General features: G+C 40.9%; 1 protein-coding gene across 4 annotated transcripts in view; it reads right to left on the minus strand.

The window, feature by feature from the left end:
* LOC110468619 (uncharacterized) overlaps nt 1-12,434 on the minus strand; it is a 32,799-nt gene extending 20,365 nt beyond the window's left edge. Inside the window, exons 1-3 of one of the 4 annotated variants that reach the window (XM_021526669.3) lie at nt 12,196-12,434; nt 7,185-7,211; nt 3,669-4,011 (exon numbers count right to left, since the gene is read on the minus strand). In XM_021526669.3, the coding sequence (XP_021382344.3) occupies nt 3,669-4,011; nt 7,185-7,211; nt 12,196-12,296 (471 nt within the window). In that variant the 5' untranslated portion in view covers nt 12,297-12,434. Of the gene's footprint in view, nt 1-3,668; nt 4,012-7,184; nt 7,212-12,001 lie in introns of all 4 variants that reach the window. The other 3 variants (XM_021526670.3, XM_085583401.1, XM_085583402.1) reach the window with 3 other exon arrangements.
* Between the last annotated feature and the right edge of the window lie 8,117 nt (nt 12,435-20,551).

Genomic DNA, 20,551 nt, shown 5'->3' on the forward strand with positions numbered 1-20,551 from the left:
TCCTTGAGCCCGATTATGACTCTGCTATGGTTTCTGCCACTGATTCACCACTGAATGTTGTCTATTTTGCATGCTAAGGCCAGTAGAATATTAGTAAAGACATTTCTTACTCAAAGAAAAATGGAAACAATAAAAAAACAATTTCCCATGACTGCATGTGTGCGCAGCAGCTGTTTGGAAATGCTTAGTGTTTGGAACAGAAATTATGCCTGAGCTGAGGGGAATTAACAAGCACATTACATGTGATGCCTATGTGCATGATTTTTAAAAATTTTTGATGGCAAATATTTGTTAAACTTTATAATAAAACACTCCCAGCATACATCAACATATTAATTTCCTATTACCATATTCATTAAACCAAGAGTTTTACACAAGATAACTTGTGAAATAGAGCTGCAGCAAACCTGTGGGTGCTGTCTCCCCTGCCTTACTGCAGCTCTATTTCAGAATTGGCTCCATCTCCTTTGTGGCTGCCAAAGAAAATGAGGCCCTGGTGATTTAGGGGATCAAGTTCTCATTTAAGATAAGTCATGAAGTGAGACAGATCCAAAAACAGTGTGACAAAATATTTCTCTCAAGCAATTATCTGGCAGTGTCATACATAAAATGCACACACTAATATGTACTGACATGGTTTTCAGCCTGCAGGACTTTCCAAGTGAATTTATATAAACTAAACATTTCTGAAGCAGACACTTGCTTTAAAGTTTACAGTCAAACTACATGTTTCAGGTGAATGATTCAAGGCTTTTTAGTGGATTTCCAAGCATATGTTAAGTTCCTCACCCATAGGTGGGGCCAGATTCTCTATTTTGCTCCTGAAAATCCTGACATAAGAGCTACCACTTGCTGCTCCTTTGCAAATCTGGCTGCAGAAACTGAAACAATGGAAAGTGCTTAACACACTAATGGGATAACGGTTTATATCCTAAACATCCTGATCCATGGAGAATGCCTATGCAAAATAGAACAAGAACACCATAAAAGAAATGCTACTAGTGCTTCGAATACCATACTTGTATTTGTAGAGAATCTTTGATTCTAGAGCAAACAATCAGAAAAAGGATTTAAGGAGATGAATCCTGTGCATAATAAAGTTGCTAAGTCTCCTTAGCATTTAAAACTGTGTCATTAAGTCTCTTTCCCACAGGGGTGGTGTCCTTTAGATTGATATTTATCTTTAATTTTGATACTCGGGATTTTAATTCTTTAGGTTAACCTTTTAGTCTTCCTTTAACTGAGGATTTTTTCATATAGCCTAAATATAGCAATTCCTTCCTAACAAAGCAGGCATCAGCTCTATTTGCAGTTGAGCTGACCTGATGTGTGACCTCCTAAGACACATTGAACCAGGCTGTAAGGTTTCCTTTTAGTCACTGTGATCTTATCTAAGGACTACAGATACCATGTCTAGAGTACAATACACAGCACAGCCTCCCTCTGCTAACACAACACAGCCCTTACAGCTCCTTCATCAGTAGCCAAACCAGGTTCCAACTTGATGTCAGGTCCTAGTTTTCCTATGCTTACTACCTCTTGGACATGTTGCAATTCACTCATGATGCCATATCTCAGCTTCAAGGAACCTAAGGAACCTTCCTGCCTAAGGAACCATCCATGGTTTTATCTGCAGATTAGAAACCACCCTGCAAAGTGTTTCTCCCTTCAATTAACTAAATGGATCATAGTCATACACACTTATTTAGTCTAAACAAATATCCTTGAAAGGGACTCTTACCTCTACACAATGAGTTAAAAGAAAGGTTTTCTGTTTTTCTTGACATCACTCTGTGTTTTTAAAACAATGTTTGAAATTCACTAATAACTTCTGCAGGAATATTACTTTGAATAACAGTCATGGGCTATTTTCACATTAAAATATATTTGGTTTATATGGGTATAGGTTTTCCACTATTCTGACAATTTTAAAAGCATAGTTCATAAAAAAAGACTAAAGAAAGTGAGACTGTTTAGCTTGAAACAATAAATGCAGAAAAGGGATACAACTGGGTTGTAAAAATATGCCAGGGACACCCAGGAGAAAGGAGCTATTTAAGCTGAGGGGTGTCATTGTTTAACCTCATCTGGCAACTAAATACCATCCTACCTCAGTGCTCTGAGGCAGATGAGAATTGGAAGGGTAAAAGTGAGAAATCTCATGGGTTGGGATAAGAACAGTTAGTAAGAATAAATAAATAAATATATAAATAGCAACAATGTAATTAAAAGGAAAATAACAAAGAGAGATAAATAAGACCCAAGAAAGGCAGCTTATGCAATTGAAAACAATTGCTCACCAACAAACAACAAGCTGATGACCAGCCAGGCCCTGAGCCACAGGTTCCCAGCCAACTTTCCCCCTAATTTTATTGCTGTGCAAAGTGTCATATGGTATAGGATGTCCCTTTGGTCAGCTGGGGTCAGCAGCTCCAGCTGTGCTCCCTCCCAATTCCTTGTACATCCCCAGTCTTTTCACTGGTGGGATGGAGTAAGGAAGAGAAAACACCTTAACTCTATGTTAGGGCTGCTCAGCAGTAACAAAAACATTTCCATCTTATCAACGATATTTTCATCACAAATCCAAAACACAGACCTATACCAGCTACTGTGAAGAAAATTAACTCTACCCTAGCCAAAGCTTCCCTGCAGTCCAGCCATATCTTTTGTGCCAGCTTACGGCCCCAAACTGACTTGTACCACATCCTTTGACAAAAGACACACTTCTTCATTAATGTGCTACAAAAAGCACAGCTGTCCTTATTTTGGGAATGCTAGGCTAAAAAACCCGCACTGGAATTAGTTATGATGTCCCTGGATCAGCAGCTGGGAACAAGAACAACTTTGAGGACCTAACCACTACACTCCAGGGACTGCTAACCCCAAGCAGATTGCAAGGTTCTTACCTTGTGCATGCCAGAAAAACAATCCACAAGGATTCATTGAGAGCATGATTTGTGACTGCTGCTAGGAATTGCCATTTGGCAGACACTCTTTACCCACCAAAAGGAAAAGAGATTACCCAGAGAGCCCAGAGTAGCCTGCTTGAAGAGCTCCCAATGGTAGAAAAACACTATGAAAAAGTATACAGTACAGCTGGCCATTGTACTTCTCTTATGCTTCAGCAGACCTTGTACATTGATGGGGCATCTCAGCCATTTCTACACCAATGACAGGTGCACATGTTTGTGTGCATCCTTATTTTGCTGAAGACATCTGTGGCAGAAATACCTGGTTACAGAACATATCCTGGTTGGCCTGACTGAGAAGGCAAATCTGTACATTCAAACCCTCCAAATATGAGAGCTGGTTCCAAACCAGACCCTCCCACAAGAGTGCTTACCCAAGCACTCGTAGTCTGCCACGTCCAACTCAGGTTCCTTATGGCAGGAGTCTTTCACTGGGAGCATAATACCACAGTGCATTAGGTCTATGCCTAATTTGGTTTATCCTTTGTTTACAGGTCACTGCAATCTTTGAGGATTTAGGTTAGTGTAAACAGATAAGAAGAAAATTATTATTGACAGTTAAATACAATTAATATGAAAATGGGTCTTCTTACACAGATCTATCTGCTGCAAATTCACACATACCCTTCATTTCTGATCGATTTTCACAAGGAAAAGGAAAAGCAACACAGAGAATGCAAAACCATAAAGATTCCTTACCATGCAGGGGGTTTTCTGAACACCACACTGGATTTTGAAGGCTGCTGCACTAATGTCTTCGAATCGAATCAGCCTGTTACAGCTTGCCAGGCTGGTCCTACTGCTCGGCTGAGGGATGCAGGAAAGGGCATCCCTAAGTAACTCCTCATTTCGGCTCACTATCTTCATTTCCCAGGTCTTCACATCCCCGTTCAGGTAATCCTCCTCACCAAAGTCCTTCAGTCTCTCGGGGTTGATAGAGGGTGGCTTCTGCCCAATAAGGCCATTTCTTACAGGCACATCCTTACAGCAGTGAAGATCACAAACTGCTGGGATATCCTGTTTCTTTATTTTATTGTCATCCCTGAAAACAAATAAAAGAAACTTATTAGAAAGGCTTGGATGATTAAAGGCTTGCTATTTAGCATTTTAGAAGGATGCACATCTCAGTTGCTCTTTGCAAGCCTCAAACAGGCAGAGTGAGTTGCTACTGACATAATACCTACCTGTAGGTGCACTGAAAGATACCTTAACCTTCCAGCTGTTAGAAAAGCCACAACATGTGGGCAAACTGAAACTGTCCTACCCAAGAAAATAAGAAATATATAATCCGTGCTATCTGGTCAGCAAGACCTTCCTTAGTACTCAGTATTCAACCAGCAACGATCCTAGTTCAGTGCTTCCAAAAATTTTGGAATAACTGGAATTGTGTTTTCTGTACACAAATCCCCCTTTTTCAAAAAAGGCAAGGAGCTGCTGCAGACCATTCCCAAAAACTATTAATAGCATTAACAAATGTCACTACACTGTACACAAGAGGGCTGCTCTCTGCCTTTGCATGCTTGCAGAGCGTACTCTTGACAGCCATCAGCTGCCTCATGATGGGAAGGAAATTACTTTGATAAGGTATAATAATTATATCCTCCTACAGAGCTAAAGAGTTAGGTCTTCCGATCTGTGGGTTTACATTTCATGGGTAAATATCTGTGTAGATATGGAAGAAATGTGATGGCACAAAAATCTCTTTCCCCAAGAAACATATGAGAGACAGCACTGCAAGAAAAATTTGCCAGATTTGCTACCTTCAATTGCCTGACTATGGTCCACAGCATTCAGTCCACAAGGAACAATGTACTGTAGTGCAGGAGTTTGCAGTCCTACTAAGAGATAAATGCAAAGCTCCTAGGAAGTCTTGGAATTTGGAGATTATTATGGGAAAGGGAGCGTTAAGCAGAAGACCAGTGACTTGGAAAAGAGCTGGTATCACCCCTGGTTTGTGGCTGTGATGAGACACATGGTATAAGCTCCTCTACATGACTCATGATTCATCTATTTGGTGGAAATGGTTTTCTAAAAACAAACATGCTAAATTCTGTCAGAGATTCCAACATTATCTCTAACAAAAACTATCTACCTTTTTCCTAAAATAATATGGGTCTACGTTTTGCAGCTATCCATCAACAAGACTGGCTAAAACACATTTTACAGCAGTGATCAACACCATAATATGCTTTGCAGCAACTTCCAAAAGAATTTTTAAATATTTAGAAACATATGTTTTTTGAGTAATTGCCCACTTTGGGCAGTGTCATCCATTTCCTTAATGGTATCAATAATCTGTGCCAGTAGCTCTGGTTCCTATTACACTTAAAATTTTTCCACTGAGGAATTCACACAATAATATGGGCAACATAAAATGTTCTATTATTAGAATCAAGTATTATTAGAATCATAGTATCAATCATTCTGTGTATCTTCACAGGAGAAAATTTTTGTAGCAAGATCTTCTCCCTCTAAAGTTATGAGAACACTAATTTTCTAAGATAAATAAAGTATATACACAATTGTAACCTCTTTATGTTGAAACTCGTGATCTAAAGTATTTTCCCAATGCTGTATCTTAAAGCTGATACAGCCTAACACCAGGTGTTCTGCTTCAAATCAAATTACTTATCAAGGAGCTCTGTTCTATACTTTTCTGCATCTCTGCTCCATTGGGGTTAGACAGCTGAACAATTCATAAAGATGCCAAGCTTCCAGTGTTAGCTAGGGTGCACATTAGCCTGCTTAATGCAAAGCTGAGAGCCAGATCAGACTGCCTCCCTGTGAACTTGATACAGCACAGCCCCCAGACAACAGCAGCAGCACCCAAGAGGCCACAGCACTGGTAGAGTCCATTCCATACATCTCTCTTCTGAAATAATATTTTCCATAACACAGACTCTCAGAACTGCTCCAAAAGGAACAACAGATAGGTCTTATTTCAGAATATACTGTCTAAAATGTTCAGCAAGCATTAGCAATTAATTATGTTCTTACGCTGGAAATGGTTTAAAGGGTCTGTGTAGGGTAAAAAAAAAATAGGCAGATCAAAAATATGTGAGTTTATAGGTCAAATTTTTTAACCAGCTGGCATTTGAGATGGAAGAACAACTCTCATTTTTCATTGCATCTGTTGCAATCAAGAAGTCTATTAAAATACCCAGCCAAAGATGACCACAAGAAATTTATGAGTGAAGCAAGATTCTGTGAAAAAGTAGAGTGCATGGTAATGCCTCATCACACTAGTGCCATCACATCTGCAAATAGACTAAAATGGTATATTGATTTTTTGCCCTAGTCTTAAGTTTCCCTTTTTTGACAGGAGAAAAAAAAAAAGGAGGGAAGTAAATCAGATTCTCAGTCCTTAATGTGCAGTACCATTCTCACGACCAGTGGGTATCTGCTCAGGACTCCAATGGAGACAACACCTTGTGATCATTGGAAAAGAGGAAGAGAAATCAAACAGCTGTAAAAGATGTATAGGCTTTTCAGGCTTGAGATAGGTTTAGAGCACATTTGAATTATTACCATCTCAATATTTAATATCATACATTTGCATCTGAAAAGTCAGAAGCCTCTTTATCAAGGGGATCTCATTCTATTGTATATATATGTATTGTGTGTATTTATTTCAGAATAACTTTGATTCTTCTTCTACATCCACATGTTTCATTTAGATTCGAGAATGACATTTTCCCATATTGAGCCCACCTGGATGTGCCACAGACTCTCCTAGAGCTCTCAAGCTCCCAAGGTAAACCATGGGCTGAAGTTTGATCACATATCACAGATGGGCAACTAATGGCCCTGTTGGGTCAGAAGTATTTCTTGCCTCAAAGGCATTCTACATGCTTGGCAGAGACCTATATGGATTTCTTTCACAGGAACAGCTAAAGCAGGCAGCAAAGCATGCAAGTGCTCACAAAAAACACAGCACGTGACTTCTCAAGCAGTCACAAAAGCAGCAGCCATGTCCACCAGATGAAGATCTGAGCCAATATAAATACAAACCCCAGCATTATAAAGCACTGTTCCTTTCAAATGGAGCTTTTCCTTTTTTGGAGCTTGCCACAAGTTTTCATTAAAAGGTCTGTTTATTTCCAGACATAAAACAAATACACAGCTGGCAGGCTATGTTACATGGTTATAAATATGACATTTTACCTTTAAAGTGATTAGTAAAAGCAAACATGTAAATACAGTTTATAAACCTACTTTTTCAAGAACAGCTGCTCAGCATAACTGGAAAAAAAAAGAGAAGATCCATATGCAGACTTTCTATAAACAATTAAGGCACAGATAAAGATATCATTTGCTTAAGTAGATAGCTTTACATATTTTAAAATCTCAAAGTAAATAGTAAGTACCAAAAAAAACAGTAAGTACCAAAATGTACTCCTACAATAAAAGAAAGCAACAACTTGGAATGAATCACTTTTCTATTTCCAGTTTGATTTTTGAACATACTGATAATATTCATCAAGTTAAACAGCACTATGGAAAAAAAAATCAGAAATAGCAATATTAACAAACTAAGAAAATGATAAAACCAGCAAAGATAATTTTGGGAAGATGAAAAGCAATAATTCATACTACACCTAAAGGCCACAACTGTTGCCTTCGTTAGACAGAGAAGTGTCCAAGTGTGCAATGATGGACAGTTATAAGTCCCCATCATGAAGCACATTCAGATTGCCTGCCTCAGGACCCATACGACACACAAAATAAATTAAACGGATGCATTCGATCTCCTCAGCTCCTAAAACTGAAGGAGCAAAATCTGCAGAATCACACATGTCCAGGGAATAGCAAAGTGTGAAAGACTAGTCACCATTCTGCCCAGTATAAATGTTAGGGGGAGATGGTATTGAAGTATCAGGTAGAAAATTTAAAATTTCCCTTCTTAGAGAAAATAATTATCTCACAAAACCCATTGCAAGAGGACTGTATGAAGAGCAACAATGTAAATGGGCTCCTAAAAAATGCACAACTGAATGGAAGTAGTGACCAATACACACATCATTCAAAAATTAATCTGTGATTCAGAAAGCCCCTGAGCATTTGGCAAACTCCATGAAAGCATGTGAGGGAAAGTGGTTTTTATTTTTTCCCAGTTGTGTTACTGGCCACCCCTAGAGAGAGGACACAAAATACACACATAGGACTTCTCTTTGGCCTGACCCAGTGTTGCCATTTTGATTGCAGATGTACCCAATGCCAGCAGTTGGCCCATTTGGCAGCTTTTACACTTTCAAAATGAGTCACAGCACCATATTTTGTGAAGTGAAATTATAGACATACATTCCCAAGTACTGTTTCACAGATGGAAATTCAACTGTCACAAAATGAAAAACTCAGCCTTTCTTTGTCATTTCTACATCAGCTTTTCTCATCTGTATTCACAGTGATACACGTTCACTATTAGGAGGGACTGACAGTGTTGCAAAATGTGCAAATGTAAAAGTTTTCTTAAGCATGTTTCTTAAGGATGTTTTTGATGTTTGTGTATTTTCAAGTCTAATCAGCAAGAAGGGAGATTTAATCCATGAAACAGCAGCTAACAAGGTCTAAGTGATGTTCATGTGCTAGAAAAGTAAATTACTTGTTGGTAGAATTGCCTCAGTAATGGTTAGGGCTTGACATGCTTCAATGATCCTGGACCTCATAGGAGGTTAACAAAGCTTGGGGAGAAGGATGTACCACTGATAGTGGACACAAAAAATACAGAATTTATGGGCCCCAAGGACATTTGGCAGAATTCACAAGACAAAGGAGAAACTAACAAAGCCAACTCAGCAGCTGTGCTGAAATCAGCTCTGTCTGGGTAAAAGATGATTCTGGAAGGGTTAAACTGCAACCATCAACCCAAGAAACCACTGAACCAAACAAAAAGGAAGACTTAGCACAAAGAGTAATTAGCATGAGAAACAAGAGAATCCTTAATCAATAGAAGATATAATGCTAATTAATAAGAGAACTTGTAGCAAATGAAAGCTAATTCCTTTGTTTGTTGAAATGTATAGATAGTAAAAAGCATTGATAGTTGGTGTGTTTGATTTGTGGAATGCACAGAGCACCCAGGCTTGTGCAACTCTCAAGTATAATGAATGACTCTCTCAGTGAGCAATTACTGGCTTGTTGCACACCAGGTAAGGAATCTGACTTTTGTGGACAGCAGCAGTATGGCACAAGTTCTGTGGGATACTTTAGCATCCTTATAGGCCTGTGCCACAAGAAGTTCCAGTTCCTATGCCCAGCTTGGGCTGAGCAGTCACAAAATGTTAAGCTTGAATACCACTTCAATCTCCTATGCACATGTTCTCTACATGTGGATTTTAATTTTGTCCTTTTTTAATGTTTTGTGTGTCGGGGTTCCTTAAGGTCATACCTATATGCTGCCATCATCTTCAGGCTTCCTGAAGACTTTCCTGGAGCATGCTGGCCAAGAGACTTTAGTAAGATATAGCTTTAGACATATTTGTCATCTGCTTTCAGGTAACTGGGCTCAGATCTTGCACCTCTAAGTTCAGAATACTTATTAAGGCAAAAGGTGACCCCATTAAAAGTCACTTTTGCCTCTTTCCTCAGTGTTGAGCAGAGATGGGTCATGTACAGGGGGCAAGGCAGGGTGAGCAGCCTGCTGCAGTAGCAGTCTGCCTGGCTTATGGCTGCAGTGTGGCTGGGATCTTTTCTTACAAGAGTGAGAAAGAGGCAATCCCAGGATATGACAGAGGGGGCCCTTTCCCTCATCCAAATCCCTTTTACCCAGAACCTCTCCAGCTCCATTAATCCTTCTAATTCCATGTCCCAGTGCTGTCTCCTCTGACCTTTCTCGCTACCTGAGCCTCCCAGACCCCTCTGATACTTTCCTTGTTTGTTGCAATCCCCTTTTCCAGTAGCTTACACACAATTCTGCTCCATCTCAACTCCTCCTCTACCTTTTTATCCATTCTCAAATACATCCAAAGAATTGCAAGAGCAGCAATTCTTTAAAGCATCTCAGCAACTTGCGCAAGTGTGACTTTATGAAAGACAAATGGTAGAAAAATAGAGGCTTGCTGAGATAAAAGTATCAAGAAGGATCATACCAAATGTCATCGTCACTACCAGAAATTCCAGGTTATGCACTCAATAGTGCCTGAGTGCCCTGCACACCACTACAGGGTGACAAGTAAACTCCTGCAGGCACAGGGAAGGAACACAATAAATTTGACAATTCTCTCTCTTTGACAATAAATTCAAAACAGATCAAAAACAATACTGCACATTAAATATGACTGTCTTGAACTATCACTATTTTGATATTGAATTATCAGTATTTTGTCTAATACTAGTACTTAGAAACACCAATTCTAGACTTAATCACTCCAACTAGTGGTACATACAGGATGGAAATAAAAATTGCATGTCTGACCTTTATATATCTAAAGCCTATGCAAAGTGATTGTTACTAAATCACACAGGAATCACCAACACCTTCCCCTAAACAGAAGGACAAGTTCAGCAAATATTAGGCTCAAGTTTATTGATGGAAACTGGGACACAGGCAGATCCAGTGACTTGCCTAAGACTTCCGCAGGGCTATTTATCAGTGTCCTAAAGACAAGGAGGTCGGGGCAGAGGAACCAGTCTGGATGGCAAAAGTGTAAAGCACTGTGACCATCCAGCACAGCTACAAAATAACCAAGCCTTGAAACTGAGCAGGCATTTAAAACTCTACTCAGCATATACAGGCCTGACAAACCTGTGTGACGCTGCACCAGGAACACACACAAAGAAAGCTCAAGCTCATGCAGCGAACAACCAAGGTGTATTATCACCTCTGATAAAATCTATCCTTACTTTTAGCAAGTCAGATCTACCAGAGCCTGAGCCTAGTATATATATATATATAAGCCTTCATCTGTGGTCATAATCTATTGTTATTCCTCGGTACACACTATGCACATGTCATTGCTTACTGCTGGCAATGGCAACTGGCTGTCAGCTGCTAAACAGAAACACTAGGAAAAGCAATCTGAAAGCAAGAACAATTCACAAGGCCACCCATCATGGAAATGTTGAAGCAGAGGTAAACAACTGTCCCTCAAACAGACTCATCCCTCTCAAAAGTTCTTACAAGACATTCATAGATGTGAATGTCAAATGATTGCTATCCAACACTGCACAGAGTTTGGCAGCTAAAACTCATTAAGCAATTAAACCTTTTCTTAAGTTGAATGTATTCTGAGTCTAGAGGTTTTCTGGTGATTTACACATCTCCACAATTCACCTCCAATGAGGAATGAATAGCATAACTCAAAATAGAGGAAAGAGTGGTCCTGTGCTGCAAGGAGATTCACAGTGTACTGCAGAACTGGTCCTATCATGGGTGCCTTTGGGCAAGCCCTTTTCACAGTGCAGAAGACCTTGTATTCTCCTTTATTAACAGCATCAGGCCCACTGAAACAATTTATGTCTTAAATGTTAACAACATCTGTGACAAGGAGATGCAGGAAATGAGAATTGTTCCTTGTTTGTACCACATCTGGCAAGACCAGAGAGTGACCTCAGTAGTGGCATTCAGATAATAAAATGGAGGGAAAAACAAACTATGGAAAAGGTTAAGAATGAGGTTGCACAACACCACCATGCCGTGTGTATGCACGGCCGCAGCTCATGCTACACAAGGACTCTAGATGACTCAAATTCCAGCTGCACCATCCAAGGCTGAAAACAGGAATTTAAGATCACCCTAAGCACCATAACAAAGACAACCACAGAATCGTAATAACAGGATCTGACAAGGGCTATCCCAAGATAAATTTTCAGCAGTCCACTGGCCTGTCTAGAGTTATTTCTGACACAGTACTCGTGAAGAAATAAAAAAGCTAAAAATATTCAAATCTCCACCACTTCTAGTGGATAACCCCAAGAGCAACCCATATACACACAATGCTGGGAAATTATGGGAAATCACAAACAATTTCCTGGATTTTTTTGTTAGGTTTGATTTTTTAAAGAAATTAAGGAAAGTAAAAAGAAAGCATTACCTATACAGCACAGCGACTAAATAAACAATGAGGCGAAGCAAAACTCCAACTACGACACCATAAGGAGGCAGGAGGGGTCCAGGGGTTGTCATGTCCGTGGGCCTGGCCCTGGGTGGACCCCGAGGGCTGACCGTGACCCCTGAGGGGGATAAAGGAGCGCTCTAGCTCTAAGTCACACAGCAATATTCTCCAACCTTTGCCAGAAAGGATCGTAGTCTTCGTCTTCCCTGGAGCGCTCCCTGGGACTTCTGTTTTTTAGGACCCTGAAGTAGATAAACTGTGCTGCAAAATTCATTGTAACTCCTGGAGCAAAGCAAAGCTGGGAGGCTGCTGGCAGGGGACACACTTGCCTGCACTGCCTGGGTGGGAAAGAGCAGGCAGTGTGCTGTAAGGGCTGGCCGGGGGGGAAGTGCCTTTGAAAGAGATGGCTGCTGCTATTTAAAGAGATTTATTCAGAGCCCAACCTGTCCTTGTCAATTTGAGTCAGGGCCTGGATTATGCTCGGGTGACGCTCTGTTAGCAGGACACTTCTTTAGTTACCGCTTAGCTCTGGAGCATGATCCCAGCCAGCTGCAGGGCCCACGACTGAGCAGCAGCAAAGGGCTGCCAGGTCTGGGGTGGTTCAGCCTCTGCAGGGAGCCTTTAAGGCAGCACCAAGGGACAGGGCTCCTCATGAGGCACAGAGGAGACAGCTCAGTTTGTGTGGGTCTTCTCTTGGAACAAGTCCCTGCAGCAGAAAAATACAGGTATCTACAGCATAAAGAACAGAAAAGACCATCTAGGGGACTGAAGGACTGTAGCAACAGTTAGCTATATCTACACAGGTATCTGCTCAATCTATTTTTATATATATGGGTTTATATATATATACAGAACTATATATATATATATTTCTATACATATAAAGATATATATATATATATTCACAAACCATCTAAATCAGTCTTTCTTTGCCCTGAGAGAGGACTATCAAAGGCAGAGTCACAGTTCCAGATACGGAATGGCTGTGCAGCAGGGATGGGGCAGAGGTCTTTTTGTGGTATTTCTCCTCTCCTCCATCATATATCCCTGATGGTGTGCAGTCTCCAGAGTGCATGGAGATGAACCAGGTATCTATTTCCAGGTATGAATGGGCTCTCAGTACACTCTGCTTTCTACTGAGAGCATACAAAATCTTAATAACCAAGATAGATTTCATGACATGTCTGTTATCTAACCCAGGCTGTGACCTAACCCTCCCCACAGGATATAATAAGAAATTCTATAACCAGATTTATATGGGAGAGTCAGAATAAATGCTCAAATAGTCTTCTGGGATCTCTGGAAAGTCTGAGCTGTGCTGGTGGAGCCTTTCCTACACTGGCGTGGAGGGCAGGCCCATGTTCTTTTGACTTCATCAGTACTGATGAAGATCCAGATTCACCATTTTTTCCAGTTTCTCACGCACAGACCCCTTTTATTCTTTCTTTTCCAGGTGGTGGATGTGCAGGTTGTGGTGGTGCCATGTGCTACAAGTGGCCACAGCCCAGCAGCACGCTGCTGCCAGGAGAGATGAGGAGAAAATGCACTCAGCTGCTGCCAGCACTTGCAGCCCTGCAGCCAAATTATGTTCAGGCCAACTTCACTGGTGCCTTGAAGTGCAGAGGGAAGGCAAGGGAGTTGCTACTCTGTTCACAACTCACCTGAACTGCAAGGGTGGTCAGGAAATGGAACTTTAAAGCAGTGAAAATGGTAATTTCTTTGGTTCTCGGGATCTGGGGGTCCAGACCAATATGCTCAAGTCTTGACATGAATTCAGTTCCTCACAAACAAGGCTCTGATCTGTGACTGACACTTGCAGAACACTCTGCATGGGTAAAAGGACTGCTGGGACCATTTGGTCAAGAAGCTGGAAAAAATTCACCAAGCTGTTGCATGACAGAAGTACATGAAGCACTGAACTGCTATCCCTGTAAGACATTCCCAAACACACAGCCAGCTATAGAAAAAGGATCTTTGGGAATTTCTGCTGCAGATTTCAGCCCATGTCAAACATTCTTTCAAATCTCTTGCCATTTCCAAACCTGTTCACAGTGCTTTAAAACATACCACGATTACCACAGGAAGGAAAAATTAGCTTTCAGCTTTGATTTTTTCTTTTATATGGGTGGAAGGAAGGGATAAGAAAGATATAACACCAAATGATGTCTAACACTGTTGCCATGAAGCTGTCAAGGACACTGAGTTACAGGTCACCCCAGATGGCAGTTCTTTTCAAATCTGGAGTTTCTTACTTCCTTCCTAGCTGCTCTTTGGTGGGTCCTAAGGCAAGGAATCCAATGCCTCAGTGCTGTATAGCTTTCCAAAGGTTTCATTTACAATTTCCATGCTGCCACCACTCACACTTTTTGTGTTTGTGCAAGGAAATAATTGTTATATCTGCCCAGCTTTAGGCCGAGACCTCAGTAAAAGCAGACTTGGTTAGAGGCACTGTGTACATCTGAAATGGCAGTTATTGAGAAGTGGTTTTATCCGCATCATAATAAAATATTATCTTTACTTATATAATTTTGAGTCCAAAGAAAGAAAGAAATCAACAGTTAAATCAACAGAGAGAACTGAAATACAGTGCTTGTGTGCTGGCGTGTAAGAAAAAGCAATGATTAGTGCTGGAAACAACTAGAAAATCCAAGTCTCAGAATAACAGTTTTACACTCACCAGGTCATATATAACTGCCAGCCTTTCTCCCTCAGTCCCTGGCACAAACCCCATTAAGAATAGCATAATGTGGAGAGTAACAGCTGCTTCTTTTTCTAGAAAACATTTTAAACAAGATTATGCTGCACTTTTCCTGCACTACAAAATGAAATAGAACCATTTACTGTCAGAATGGAAAACAATGCTTCATTCTCTTGTAACCAGAGAGAACTCAGTTTGGACAGCATTGAGAAAAATAGCTATGGCCATTGTAAATAAGGACTTTATTGAATTACAGGACTTGAAAGATTGTTTTGAAGGGTTAGCCAAGCTTTTCCCTACACTAAATAAAATTAATAACATTTCCAACCTCAGTGAGAACAGCATGGGTGGGAAGTTGATAGTCTATCCAAAGCAGAGAATTCTTTACAGAATTTGATCACTTGCAGAAGGAAAGAGGGTGGAGACAGTCTGCAGTTAAGCCAAGAAAAACAATAAAAGTTTCTCAGAGAAAAGCAACTCAGAAAACCAAAATGATAATTGAGGATTATGCAACATATTGATGCAAATGCGGTGGTAAACCACGGTGATAATCAGCATGGATAAAAAAATACAGACAAGTCATAAAGAATTGCCAACTTAAAAAAAAAAGGAAAAAAAAGAATAAGCACCAAGAATACTCCTATTTCATTCTAATTAAAGATCCTAATTTAACTCCCATCTCTGATTCTTCATAAATTAATATTCATAGAGCAGACCGAAATTTCTGCCCCCAGTGTTTATACTTTTATTTGTTTATATTTGTCAGATAGCAGCTGACCCACAGCAGTAAAATGTTACGTTCCCATTTACTATCTTTAGGGAGCTCAGAAAAGGCTGACAAGGTAGATTCAAATCAGTGGAAACAGAAGTAGCTTCCTCAAGCAGTATTTCACAGACCCTGAAAGAAAGAGCAAGCATCAATTCAAAGAACGTATTTGCTGGAGAATGAGACAACTGGGAAGCCTGGATGTGCTTTATCTAAACTTGTGGGACAGACTGTATCTGTTTGTGGGACAGACTGTATCTGCTTTATGTAAACATTTTGCAGAAAGGATGATATATTTTGCAAGGCAAAGAGCAAAGGTTTACATTAGAGTCCAAAAATTATCTCTTCAAAATAGTATCTATATCCATAAGAGGTCTAATACCAAGATGCTGGACCAATAGCATCAAATGAGGGAAAACTGGTGACACAAAGCTTGTGCCTTTCTGTAACCAAAAAAAAAAAAAAACCCACAAAAAAAAAAACCCACAAAACAAAAAAAAAAAACCAAATAAAAGTACATTCTTGTCTACTGAGACTAAATAAATGATAAGAACCAGCAAAATATTTTGTGCTGGTATTTGGGATATTTAACTGCAACATCCTGCTTCTCTCAGTTTCAAGTGGTAGGATAACATTTATAATACATGCAGAGGCAGCAGATTAGCATTGCAGATGCATGAAAGTCCATTCTAAGCCACCTCACAAAATCATATTAACGGGATACAAGACTGTATCCCGTTATCTTTGAATAACATGAGATCCCTTTTGCTATCACTGGCTCCAGGGTTTTGTCCATGTGGGTCTAAAGCACTGCTCATGCAGTTGTGTCCACACAGAGAGGAAGTGCCCTGGCTGAAGCCCACACAGGGAATCGCTGAAAATCCATTTAGATACTCTGTGCAGAGAACAGCAACTGTGATCAGCAGTTTTACTTCTGCTTTTCCAGACACATTAGACCATCAGAGTGACACCGTATAATTTCAAAGTACTACTGCAATAATTTTTTCTCACTAACAGAGAGCATCAGGCAAGCGAACGTGAGCTGAAACACAATTAACCTTGGGGGTTATGAACAAACTTAACTCCCAGAGGGATTCTGATTTGCCGCAGCCTGTACATAAGCACTGCACGATGCTTTCAGAGGTCTCAGATGCCTGGGAGGATGCTCGACCCGGCCGCAGCGGAGAGCAGACGGCGTTTCTGCCGAGCGGGTCGGTGCCTGCGGCGCCCCGGCACGGACCGAGCCCGCAGCCCAAGGTCAAGCACGAACAGCCGGGGCTGTCGCCTGGTCCGAGACACTCATGGATCCAAATCCTCTTCCCTCCCTGCCGCTGCGTCTAATTCAGACGCTGAGCTCGGGGCTGCAGCTCACGCTGCGCTGGAGATCAGCTCACCTGGGCTCTGCCCAGCGCTCCCGCGGGAGGAGGAGAGAGAAGATGGGGCAGGAGAAGAAGCGGCCCCGGGGCAGGCTGGCGGCCAGGAAAGGTCCCCGGAGTGCCAGCGGTGGGCAGCGCCCCAGCTGCCAGCGCCATTCCCGCTGGCCAGCCCGCTCCCCACGGCCCTTGCCCTGCCCTTCTCCGGCTGCTCCCCGCGCCTCCTTCCAGCAATCCCGTCAGAGCCGCGCCATCCAGTCCCTCCCAGGGGCCCCAGCAGAACACTTTGTGCACCCCGGGCTGCTATAGTGTCTTCTCAATTCAAACCATAGGCTTTTGCCCCATCAGCTTCTCCTAATTCACTTTTGTAATGATAAAGAGATTACTTCAGAATTATTTATAGCATCCTGATGATTCAATTGGCTCCTGTCCTCACCTTTGATGCTTCTTATTCCTTGAGCACATGCAATGAGCTCTCCATTTCCCTTTGACTTTTTTATCCTCTAATCTTGTATTTCCTCTTTTCTCAGTGTTAATGAGAAGAGATATTAGAGTCACCACTGTGAAAGTCATACCTTCATTATTCTGTAGATAGCAAAATGCAGTATTCAAAAAGATAAAAACAGATAGCACTTACAGAAATAAGAATTACAGAATGACAGATTAATATCTGCATTAAGACATAATATTTCTGTTATTCTTACAAAGAGTTTCAGTGGTGGGTATGAATTAAAGAACATTTCGGACAGATAATCTAAAGCATTTTACTGCATCTGGACAGAATACTGTAATAGATCTTTTAACTTTGAGCCAACTAGTCTCTTAAGGCAAGGAAGACTGTCCTAAAATCTGACATTGGAAACAGCATCCATGCAATCCCAATTTCCTACATGGATGCTGCTTCAGGTGATAATTCTTGCTCCTACTTCTTTCATCCTTAACACTAAACAATTCATGCAGTTACAACAAACTAATAGCAAGTGTAGCAACCATCAGGCTCCCCCCTAAATGCATATGGAACCAATTGCACTTTAACGAACTCATTAGAAAAAAATTTATAAAAGGGGAGGAGGACAATAGTCAAGTTCACATCTGTTTTCCAGCAATGGGAGTCAATGTTCTGCCTCTAGAGTCTGTGGAGTGTGCTAATATGTTCATTTGTTCATATGCTCACAATGCTCATATGTTCACATGCCTTGAATCAACTTTAACAGAAATCTTTTCATGGGCTCTTCTCTTCCTTCTTACATTATATTATTTCCTGATGCCAACTACCACAGATCCTCCTATTAAGTAGTGGCATTATGAAAGTATTTAAGTTGTATTTTACTGCAGTTTTTCAGCTGGAATTAAAGAGGGGAGAAGCCATCAGTACCATATAGTAATAACTAGCTATACGGTTGGGGAATCTTGTTGGACAGGATCCATCATGTGAGTAACTACACAGGCAGCAGGATGAAAAAAATTCATACACATTCTTGCTCACCCTCTGCCTGGAAACATGTATTAGAAGCATGTTTGAAGAAAAATTGCAGGTAAAGACATAAGGGATCTGTAATAACAAAGGAACTACTATCCTCCTGCTACAGCATTGTATATTCACTCACACACGTATTTTAAAAGGAATTTTAACCACATTGCCTTTAAAATTATACATACTGTAAATTTTCAGGGAAATGGCAGTAGAGTGATTAGCTTGGCTTCTCTCTCTGGCAGGTCATTCTTCCACTTGCAAGTCTCCATGACCTTGTGGTAATTAAGAGGAAAGGAGATCATGCTGAGTAGAAAACAAAAACAGGGTTTATTTCCAGCTGTTTCTCTGTTTTGTTAGGTATCTCCACTCACATGGCAAAAATTACCTATATTCAAGGGCTTCATATACATGGCTGATGCCTTCCCTAATGGAGGAATGTACACAGCTGTTAAGTAACAGACCTTGGCTATTGTCATGACTCAGGTTCAGCAACTCAACACATGAATAGCTTCTCAGGTATCAGCAGGTTCCTTCATGGAACCAAATTGTGGCTTCAGTTTCAAGTAATTATCTCATTTAATTAGTGTGGTTTGCAATACCAATCTGCTAAAGACACTAGCTGAGTAATTCTAATTTGGGAATAATCAAGTACTTCCCCTGTATTATTTTCCCTGAATATTATCCACCACAGACTCACAGATCTACTTCCCATTTTTATGTGACGCAAATGGGTGCACGTAAAGTTACAACAGCAAAGGGCCACAACCTCCTGCAATAGAAAATAGAGCAAACATCAGATCACCATGTGTGCAATACAAGACTGGGAGTCAGGAGTCTATTCCTGAATCACTAATTTTGCTGGGAATGTAGTTAATCCAACTTTCTAAGGTTTTTTTTTAAAGAAAAGAAAGGTTTCTTTTCATTCTTTTCATTAAAATGGGTGTGCATACTGCATATCATATTTCATAGGGTTCCTGAGGCATGGCCAGGCTTCATAAAATGCCTGAAATCTATCAAATGAAAGTATATAGCTAGTTAAAAATACAAAACAAACAACACAATTCACTAATATTCCATGTGACCCACCTTTTCCTTCAGCTTTCTGATTCAGTTTCCTTGCGGATCATTGCTCAGGAAGCTGAAGCCACAGACTGAAAACAGCCTGCAGCCATGGGATGCTTACCTAATGCTGGTGAACAGAATCCAGCCTAGTGTGCTGGCACCAAGATGACAGCAGAGAGTCAATTCCTGTAGCTGACTCACCGCTGGCTCTAGGCGAGGCACAAGATGTATTGTTGTGAAGAAGGCTGGATCAGAGTTGTCTGCTCCATGACACACAGGCTTGTTAACTTCTCCAGGGAGGGCAGAGACAGAGCTGATCTTCACCCTGCTTCACACTGCAAGCCACGTTATATGGGTTTTTTAATTGCATCAGAGATCATGCCTTTATGACAATAGCAGGAGAACTTGACACTTTTTGATGTCCCCTGCAAATCGAGATCATAAACACGAGTACAAATTGATATGCGACAGACCAGAGAGGGGCTTGCACTGGCACAGTGAAGGTGAACACTCATTCAAGGCTGCAGACCTGTAACTCCAACAGAGGCATGGAGGCTCTGTGGAGACTGTCAGGGATGTGTGCTAAGAATCACTACTATCCAAAGCTTTAAATGGTAATGTCTACTTCATTCTAATGAAATTACCACTGCAACAGGCCCTTCATCTGTTCACCTAACAGACGTACTGTTGTAGAGCAAATTTCTGCATCTCTGAGAAGCAGCCTAAAAGCTGCATGCCTGCTCTGCACAAATCAGCCTCTCCAGTTAACAAAATTCTGCTTCTCCATCTGTTCAACAACTGCTCCAACCCAGCAGTCAGAAACCAAATGAATTAAGAGAGTGAAAGTAAGTGACCTCTTCCAAACGGATCATGTAGAAGTCTCAATTTACATTAGGTATTCAACAGCCTCTAAGTAGCAAGAACTTCTGGTCATGAGCAGCTGACAGAAGTTAAGCCTGTGACAAGAGCCCAGGGTACCTCCATGGTCCCTAATGGAGACAAATCTTCTCTCAGGGGCAGGTAGGCAGATACACAAATCTTGCAGAGATTTCATCATTCACCAGTGTTAAATCCAGGGTGGTGGTTATACTCTTTCACTTCCTTCTCTTAAGGGTAAGGCACTTTCCTCTCCCTACAAGGATTGGTTTCCTATCAT

The sequence above is a fragment of the Lonchura striata genome, chromosome 6 (assembly GCF_050655825.1).
Source record: "Lonchura striata isolate lonStrDom1 chromosome 6, ASM5065582v1, whole genome shotgun sequence".
In the NCBI taxonomy this organism is placed as follows: Eukaryota; Metazoa; Chordata; class Aves; order Passeriformes; family Estrildidae; genus Lonchura; species Lonchura striata.